Below are 10338 nucleotides of genomic sequence, written 5' to 3' on the forward strand. Positions count from 1 at the left end.
TGAAATGTCAGAATAATAGTAGAGAGAATTATTTATTTCAGCTTTTATTTCTTTCATTACATTCCCAGTGGGTCAGACGTTTACATACACTTTGTTAGTATTTGGTGTCATTGCCTTTAAATTGTTTAACTTGGTAAAAACATTTCAGGTATCCTTCCACAAGCTTCTCACAATAAGTTGCTTGAATTTTGGCCCATTCCGCCAGACAGAACTAGTGTAACTGAGTCAGGTTTGTAGGCCTCCTTGCTCGCACACGCTTTTTCAGTTCTGCCCACAAATTTTGGATTCGGATTGAGGTCAGGGCTTTGTTATGGCCACTCCAAACCAATACTTTGTTGTCCATAAGCCATTTTGCCACAAATTTGGAGGTATTCTTGGGGTCATTGTCCATTTGGAAGACCCATTTGTGACCGAGCTTTAACTTCCTGGCTGATGTCTTGAGATGTTGCTTCAATTTATCCACATCATTTTCCTTCCTCATGATGCCATCTATTTTGTGAAGTGCACCAGTCCCTCCTGCAGCAAAGCACCTCCACAACATGATGCTGCCACCCCCTTGCTTTACTGTTTGGATGGTGTTCTTCGGCTTGCAAGCCTCACGCTTTTCCTCCAAACATAACACTGGTCATTGTGGACAAACAGTTACTGTTTTTGTTTCATCAGACCAGAGAACATTTCTCCAAAAAGTTAGACCTTTGTCCACACGTGCACTTGCAAACTGTAGTCTGGCTTTTTTATGGTGGTTTTGGATCATTGGCCTCTTTCTTTCTGATATATATTCAATCTTATGCATTGTTTGCCGTTAGTTATTGATAATAATGATTTACCGGCATTGCTTAAAGGAATATTCCAGGTTCAATACAAGTTAAGCTCAGTCGACAGCATTTGAGGGATAATGTTGATTACCACAAAAAATAATTTCTAATTTTCCAAAAAAAAAGCTGAAATCGAAGTTACAGTGAGGCACTTACAATGTAAGTGAAAGGGGCCCATTTTCAGATGGTTTAAAGGCAAAAATGTTGAGCTCATAATTTTATAAAAGCACTACTAGAGTCGTTTTAGGGTTTGTTGACATTACATCATCATGGCTATAACTTAAAACTGAAAAGGTTAATAAGCAGCTCTAAAGTCACGTTAACATGCATATTGTTTATGTCTTGTAGCTATACTTTTGAAATAGTAAGTATTAAAATGTATGCAGATTGTCAAATTCACTTGCATTGTAAGTGCCTCACTGGAACCCAGATTTGTGCTTTTTTTTTAAAGAAAAGGAGGGGCATGTCAACATTTATTTGTGTGGTACATCATATTATGCCACAAATGCTGTCAACTGAGCTTAACTTGTATTGAACCTGAAATATTCCTTCAAGCAATGCTGGTAAATACTTATTATCAATAAATAACAGCAAACAATGCATAAGATATATATATATATATATATATATATATATATATATATATATATATATATCTCTTATATTAAGCAACATCACCTTATAATAATGTACAGTAACCAATGTTTTTAAAACACCAAAATGATATCCTAACTAATAAAACACAAAGAAACATGTCAGCTGGTCCTTCATTTTAAAAATCGGTTTGCAATTTAGTCAAATTCACTGAATTGCAGCTTAAGCAATTAATGTGAGAAATATAAGCACACAGGAACAGTATTCAAGCGCCACCTTCAGTATTCTATTAAGAGGAAGAATGACGAGGGTAAAGCGATGAGTGAAAATACATTTTCCACCCATAAATGTATGTGTCCATAACATAAGACTATGTCCTATGGCCTAGTCCAGTATAAAGCTAAAGCAAATAATTGTGGCCTAATTTAATTGGTTTCGCTTGTTTATATAAAAACACCCGCATTCCCATTCCGTTTATCTAGTGATATTGTCTGTCTCGCGCAGCAGGGGTCCAGACGCTCGCGCCAATCCCACCAACAGCAGACGAGAGCGCGCGAAGGGTTAAAGCCCACAGCGTGGAGTCTGTAGGGCGGAGTGGAGAGGATTTGATTGGAGCTCTACCCATGATGTCATGCACATGAAAAAGCCAAGAACTAGTTAAGAAGGCGGTTTCTATCTCTGGAAAGAGTGGGTGAACCTCAGAGGCATAGAGAGCAGACGTACGCAGGTGACAAGTAGAGACTTTTGAGCAGTGGACTGACAAGACACTGCAACTGCACACGGGGCTGTTCAACACGAACCATGGTGCAGCACACGGGGATCAGCGAAGCGGATGGCGTGTCCAGAGAAGCGACCGACTCCGATGAAAGTGAGTTCATGGCATGCAGCCCGGTGTCGATAAACCCGGACTGGTGCAAGACAGCAACGGGACACATCAAGAGACCGATGAACGCGTTCATGGTGTGGTCTAAAATCGAGCGGAGAAAGATCATGGAGCAGTCTCCGGACATGCACAACGCAGAGATCTCCAAACGCCTGGGCAAGCGCTGGAAAATGTTGAAGGACTGCGAAAAGATACCTTTCATCAGGGAAGCCGAGAGGCTCCGATTGAAACACATGGCTGATTATCCTGATTACAAATACAGACCCAAGAAAAAGCCAAAGCTGGACAGTTCCTCAAAGACGTCGACGCCGTCTCTGGAGAAGTGCAACAAAATGCCCAGGAACTCCGCTAAGAGGTGTTCAAAACTCAAAGCGAGTAAGACGGGAACCAAGTCGCATCACGGCTACGGAGATGAGTTCGCATTCAAGAGCATGAAAGTTTCAAAGATTGTTATAAAAAGCGAATTCACGGACGAAGATGACGACGACGACTATGAGGAGGACTCTCGAGTCCGAGTCAAGGAGGAGGAGGAAGAGGAGCAGATCCAAGCGTACAACGTAGCGAAAGTTCCCGCCAGCCCGACTTTGAGTTCGTCGACGGAATCGGAGGGCGCGAGCATGTACGAGGACGTCCGAAACGACGCGTCCAACAACAACAGACTCTTTTACAACTTCAAAAATATCACCAAGCAGAGCACAATGTACCCCGCATCCGTCTCACCAGCATCCTCGCGGTCGGTGTCCACTTCGTCCAGCTCGAGCGAAGACGCGGACGACTTGCTGTTTGACTTCAGCGTGAACTTCGCCTCGTCCACGCAAAGCTCGGAGCAACATTCAGGGAATCTGTCCCTCTCTCTGGTGGATAAGGAGTTGGAGTCTTTCAGTGAGGGCAGTCTGGGTTCTCACTTTGAATTTCCAGACTACTGTACGCCCGAGCTCAGCGAAATGATAGCAGGGGACTGGCTCGAAGCGAACTTTTCTGACTTGGTTTTTACTTACTAAATAAGACATGAATAATAACAGATGGGATAGATTGAATGCTATATTCTGTACATGTTTCTTACCCCTGCCGCCTTTTGGTCTTGTACCTATAGGGGCTTTGGGAAGGAGGCGGGGAGAGGTTTGAGGAATTAGATGCTTATGAAGCTGGTACTGTAGCAAAAAAAAAAAAAAAAAATGAAATAAAAAAAAAGTCTGCAGAGTTTTTTCTTTCTGGCAGCATGACAGGGTTTTATGGATTTTTTTCTGTAGGTCTGCAGTTACTGTTCAACTAAAGCGGACCGCAAAGGGAAAATCTGAGAACTTCTATGCATCTTTTACCCTCTTTCTAACTGCAGGGAGCTGAAAATGTAAAGACTGTGGACTGATCTGTGAACTGTTACTGTTCAGGACGTTAATTTCAGACGTTTAGTCATTTATAAATGCCAGAACCTTTTTTTTTTTTTTTTTTTTAACTGATTCTGTTTACCTACTGGTTTAAACTTAAGCAGCCTAAACTTCTCCAGAGTTGCAGGTGTTCGACGAAGCATTTTGATACATAACAGACCTCATCTTTTTAAAATAAAGCAAACTATTTTCAGGCATATTTTTGTACAGTTCAAAAAGGGAATGTTCTTACTGGGCACTCAGTGAGTTTCAGGCACTTCATCCCTTTATCGTTTGTTTTAGCATGCAAGGGAGTCCTGGGACTAAGGATTAAGTTGTAATGAAAACTTGCATAGAAAATGCCTTGTGATTTTAAGTTTGGTTTTGTACAGCTGTAGATCAAATTTGTCGAGTATTTGTAGAACATGTGGCATTGGGGAGGGGGGCGAGATGCATACCTCAGTGCTGGTATTAGTTTCAAGATTGTATATGTACTGTAAATTAGTAAAGTTAGGAGTTTATGTATATCATACTCGTGATATGTGGGTGGGTCCCAAATCGCAGGTGTGAGACTGGATATTTTTTTCTTTCTTTCTAAAGGCACATACTGTTTCCCCTTCATTTTTCGTGCAATATATTTACTTGTAAATGCAGACCATCTACATTTTTTTTTTTTTGCATTTTTGTAGCAGATGATGGACAGACTTGTGCTCTGTCAACATCATTATTTGTCATGATGCTGAAGTCACTGATGAATAAATAAATCAGCTGGAACTGATAGTAACTGAATATGGTCAAGCAGTGTGATGTTTTTCTGTGGAGGAAAAACCCCACCACACCATTTCTCTTTAAAATAGCCCACAGAATTAGACTATTGATGTCCAAATCTAAAAGTTAATAATTTTTTTAAATTTGCCATTATGGGCAAATAATGAATGTCGGTGGTCTGGCAAAAGGAAAAACCAAGAAAGCAAAAAAGGTACATTCCATATCCTCGTTTCATAAGATGAAACATTTTATTTACGACTTAAGACTGCCACCTTTTCTATTAAAAAACAACAACAACAACAACCATAAACCTGTACTTTTATTTCTTGCACTTAAACATATTTTGTTTATTTTTATGTGGGTCTTACATGAAGTCTGTTTTGATACAAGGTTTGGAATATGATGGACTATTTGACAGGAAAAATGGTAAAGTACTAAGCAGTCCAGCCTCACGTTCCAAATGTGAATCTCTCTTTGACTCATCTTTTAATAAACAAATACTTACCACCATAACATCTTCTCTCAATTTGTTATTAACTGAGTAATAATGATCTTAAGTGAAATGTGGTTGTTTTTGTTTTGTAATGTGTGGGCAACCCACCATATAAAAAGTAGCTCAAAAAGCTTTACATAACATGATGTATGTTTTGCTGAAAGGAACCAGTAAAACCACAGTTTAAATCATAACAACGCTTCCGCTTCTCTCCGTCAAAGAAATGGCCCCTTTAAGAAATCAAATTTTGCACTGTTTGAAAGCGGTGTCCTGTGATTGGTGGAATTTTGTGCCTGTTGAAGAGGAGAGACACAGCATGAATGCTCCACAGCTGCCACTAATCACTGCATGAGACCCCTCCTCCCCAGAAGCACCCTTAATTCACACTCTGCACTCTTTTTTTTACTAGTGACCCATCAAGCAGCTTAGAAAAACAAATATGAGCAAGAATATACAAACACTTTTAAAAGTAAGCTGTCATCAGACATTTAAAATCAATATTCATTTGAAATGACCATTAGTGCAGCATTAATGTACTCAAAACTACTTTCTCACTGGACTGTTTCTCAAGCATGCAGACTGCATTAATCTAAGATACATTTACTAAAATAGATAAGTATTCTGCATGGAATGTATTGAAATTGTATTATTTGTTAAACTAATCACATCCAATGGTATTAATTACAACTTGTTAGTTTGTGATGTGTAAATCAGTGTGTTGTCATAAGGATATTAATGAATATCTCTCTTGCTTTGGAGAGGATCTCTGATGTCTTATGTGTGTGTGGGTTTGTGCAAATGGCTTACAGTAAATGAGCTAGAGACATCTTTGTATACAGGTAATGAAGAAGCATGAAGAGCAAAGATACATTACATCATCTTGATATAATCATAAGTGTTTGACATGCATGGATGTACTGTATGTGTTTAGCTCGGCCATTAAGTCGGCCTGGGCATTAGTAATAAAACATTTATCTGGCTATTACTTTACCTGGCCTGATGGTCAAAGTTACTAATGGATTCAGAGAGCGATTCCCCACAGAATGTGCACATTGATTTTGTGCTCCTCTGAAATATCTGGTCCAGCCTAATGCCACTGGAACGCAAAGAAATTAAATTAGTGACCTGTCAAGATTTTCCTCCATTTCCTCTTTAAAGAAATGGAAATTTGAAATGCTTGGGAGACATTGAGTAGGATGACGACTATCAAGTAGTGGGAAACTGGTGACAAAAGAAAGTAATTTCCAATCCCTTGAGCTCTTAAATCATTCATAAAATCTGGATGTCACGGCCAACTGCCATATGTGACATCTACATAAAGGCTCCTGCAAAGGGATCCAATAGTTTTTAACGTTTCCGGTTTGGATGGGTGTTTAAAATCCTAGAAAGTCTTTTACCCCCAAGGTGATTTGAAGCCTTGGGTTGCACATCGATGTAATTCTGCTTCAGCCACCTCAGACAATAATAATAAATTGGACCGTGACAACAAAGCTGTTTTTCTCTTGCCTGTGTAGCGTCACTGCATGAGTGCTGTTTTCTTAATACCCTCTGTTTGTCAGATGTGTCTCTACACTTGGCAAGAGAAATGCTTGCGGATATTTATTGCTATCAGATAGAGCACTCCACCTTGGAACTCGACGTAAAAGAAAAAGATTTGGTATTGAACTGGTAATAGGAAATGCATTCTGATAACTGTTGTGGCATTTTTCGTGTGCAAATGGAAAGGATGACCTGTGATGTTCCTGTCACTTGCTGTCCATTCTTTGCATTGCATGTCAGTCACCAGGCTATTGAGCCACACCAGGATTTACTTCCTTTGTTGTGTAAAGTGTCAGAATGCTTTGTGCTGTGGGTGGATGTTTAGTGCTGTTCACCTATTTCATTTTTAATGCAATACATTTTTGTCCTTGTGTGATAAAATTTCAGTTTCAACCTTCTTTCTAATTAAAATCATAGTTCAGCAAGTGTTCACATTCTATCACCATTTACTCATCTTCATGCTGTTCCAAACCCATGCAAATTTGTTCTTCTGTAAAAGGAGATTTTAGGCAGAATATTAGTCTCAGTCACCATTCACTTTTCATTGTATGGAAAAAGATGCTATAAAATTCAATGGTGAATGAGTACCAACATTTTGAAGCTCCGAAAAGCACATACAGGCAGTGTGAAAGTAATCCATAAGACCACAGTGGTCAATATTTAAGTACTTTTTTACTATAAATTCTCCTCCCTGCCCAGTAGGTGGTGATATGTAGGAAGAATTTGAATCGCCAAAAACAAGAAGAAGAATGTGAAAGTAAAAGTGGAGATTTATAGTAAAAAAAGGTTTGAATATTGATCTGTGTCTCACCCACACCTGTCATATCTCTTCTGAGCATATGGATTATTTTTATGTTGCCTTTATGTCCTTTTGGAGCTTCAAACTTTTGGTCACCATTCACTTGCATTGTATGGACATACAGAGCTGAAATATTCTTCTAAAAACATTTGTTGGTGTTCAGCAGAAGAAAGTCATGTACATCTGCAATGAGTAAATGATGAGATCATTTTAATTTGTGGGTTAACTATCCCTTTAAAATTAGTTTTGGAAGTGTAATGTAATGTATCCAGGTTGATTCAGTGATGTTAAATCATTTCAGTTGAATCAAACCAGTTAATTTAGATGTTACCATATAAAGCAAGCACAGTATTTTGTTGTTTAACAGTATAAATATGGATTTATTCTTACAAAAAGATAAATTTACCAAACGTTTTGTCTTGTTTTCAGAGAAATCTAACTACACTTACATTAATGCTTACAACAAGAAAAAAAACAATTTGCCAATAGGAGAAAAAACGACTTTAGTCAAAGGGAAAACAAGTTTATTTTTATTTTCCCATTGACATTTTTTTTCTTGTTTTATACATGAACCTCACTAAATTATGTTTGATTTCTGTGAAAACAAGACTTAACAACTTATGCCATTCTGCTTCTGAAGTATTTGTTTCTCGTTTTAAGTTTGTTTAGATATGTTTTACCATACAATAAGACAAAAATATGTTTGTTTTTTTGTTTGTTTATTTTTTATTCTTTCTTTTATTTTTTTATACTTTCTTTTATTTTTTTGTACACTGAAAAAAGTGTTAACCTGTAGTTATTACATTAACAATCTATTTCTACCTGATATAACCTTTAAAATGTACATGTTTTAGATCAGGTCATTTTAAAGTTGTTGTTTTTTTTTTTGTGGTCTAACCTAATGTATTTAGGTTGATCCAGTGATGTTAAATAATATTTTAGTCTTGAATAAAACCAGTTAATTTAGATGATACCACAAGAAGCAGATATTAGGGTTAACATTTTATCAGTATATGAAAGATAATTGCACACATAGGTTGTATTGTAAGATTCATATGTATATGATTGACCACTGACTCTTGTACCACAGATTTTATCACCTTTTCATCCATCGACATTGAATAATTTCTCTGTGTTAATGGGTTTGAATGTGCTGGCCCTTCGACAGGCCTATAGTGAGAGCGCTGACCCCTGCCGCTCAGCAGAGATTTATGTGAAGTCCCTAGAGCCTTACTTTGCCCTAGCACCTCACCACATAGGGGAAAAATCCCAAAACATAAACATGAGCTAAGTTGGATTTGCACCGTCAAGCTCAGAGATAATACAGCATGCCTATGGTGGGTCAGTCTTTTAGACACTCTACTAACTTCGACAGCATATCCACCTAAAATCAAAATAGCACTTTAATTGGGGCATTTTGCACCACGGCTATTTAAAACCACATTACACAATTGCACTATTTTAATCGTGCCACATGATCATGGGCATTCCGGGACAATTTACACCACTCTTTAGTTGCACTAAACGGTCATTAATCTAATGTTTGTCCAAAGTCTGTGCATTGGAAAGTATTAAGTTGAATCCAGAGATTAGTGTCATGTTTTAATCTTGGTTAGAGTTATGTATTAACGTGCATTTTTCCATTTACCTCACCATGTTGAGGCAAGGACATACAATCAAAAGCTACATAGTTTGTTGTAAGTTACTTTACCCATGCAGTCTACAGTATGTTGCTATATGGAGAAAGGGAAAAACTTTGAAAGTAACCAAAACCCAAATGTAATCTACCTTCTGTGATCATACGGAGAGCAATATTAGAACTTTACTGCTCACTGCTCCCTTGTATGTTTTTTCTATCTGCTTGGAAAAGTCTGTTTGGATTGCTGCCCAGATACATGGATTTAGGTATGTAATTTTTCCATTTTTTTTCTCTCTTCCCTTCTTTTTTCCTTTCCCCTCTCTGCAGAGATGCAAGATGAGCCTGTTCTGCTCAGCATGATAGGAGAAAACCTCTCACAAGCATTCATTTAGCCTATACATTTATTTTATGATTATATTATTATTATTATTTAAAGTATTTTGTTCTATTTTACAGGTCAATTCTTTCTTTTTAAATGCAACAAATGTTCAACAAACTTATTTCTAATGAGTTACCATGTAGTCCCAAACCTGCCTCTCATGAATGAATATGAACAAGTTCCCTATTTTCTCAAACAAGTGATGGTCCCCCCACCCACTGCCTCCCTCTTAGGCCCAACACCAGCGAACAATAGCTTAAGGGTATACAATTTTGACCAAGCCAGCAGCAACTGCATGGCCATTCATATGCATCTGTAATTTAATACTGTTCTGAGGCCTGGACTGGCCCCTCCCATTCTTGCCCACTATAGAGGCTCTTTCCAATGCACTCTGCCCAAAAACCATTGTAATCCCCAATGTCCCCTACTTTCTTTTTCAAATCAGATGTTACCCAGGTTACCCCATTAGGGCTGCTCTTCACTGTTTGCATCAGCATGGGGTCTAATTTGAAAGTCCCTACTGCTTCAGTAAATAATTAGCACATCAAACCCCCCTCAGGCTCTACACAGGAAGCTTAGGTCACTAGAAGAGGTTTATTTTGATGAATGTTGTGTTATTGGGTTTTGGGACAGTGGATTTACTTCCCAACTAACATTCTATGAGGTGTTAATACGGAGCAGGGTCCAAAAAAGGATGGAAAAAAAGAAAAGTACACAAGAAATTAGCCTTTTCCATTCAAAAGGCCACCTGTCTTAAAGGGATAAAGTAAATTTAATTATGTCATCATTTACTCACACTCATGTTGTTCCAAACCCACATGACTTTGTTTCATCTAAGGTACACAAAAGATGTTAAGGCCACGTCCTTAACATAATGTATACGTCGGTTTACCGCATTGCCGATAGATTTGCACACAGTATGCGTGCAGCAACGACATGATGCGTGCCGCACAGATTTTCAATATACGTATTCACAAGTGGTCAAAAGAGTTTACAGTATAGTGAGTAAATGTTGACAGAATTTTCATGTTTGGGTGAACTAGTCCTTGAACAGCTGGGCTTTCA

The 10338-nt window shown here is 38.2% G+C and overlaps 1 protein-coding gene across 1 annotated transcript; it reads left to right on the top strand.

Moving 5' to 3' along the window:
- Positions 1 to 2112: 2112 nt before the first annotated feature.
- Positions 2113 to 4926, top strand: sox11a (SRY-box transcription factor 11a). Its single transcript, XM_052145694.1, is given in 2 exon segments — positions 2113 to 3194; positions 3196 to 4926. Coding segments are annotated over 2 exon segments (1029 nt in total). The 5' UTR covers positions 2113 to 2210; the 3' UTR covers positions 3241 to 4926.
- Positions 4927 to 10338: the final 5412 nt, after the last annotated feature.

This window comes from Xyrauchen texanus, chromosome 16 (genome assembly GCF_025860055.1).
Source record: "Xyrauchen texanus isolate HMW12.3.18 chromosome 16, RBS_HiC_50CHRs, whole genome shotgun sequence".
In the NCBI taxonomy this organism is placed as follows: Eukaryota; Metazoa; Chordata; class Actinopteri; order Cypriniformes; family Catostomidae; genus Xyrauchen; species Xyrauchen texanus.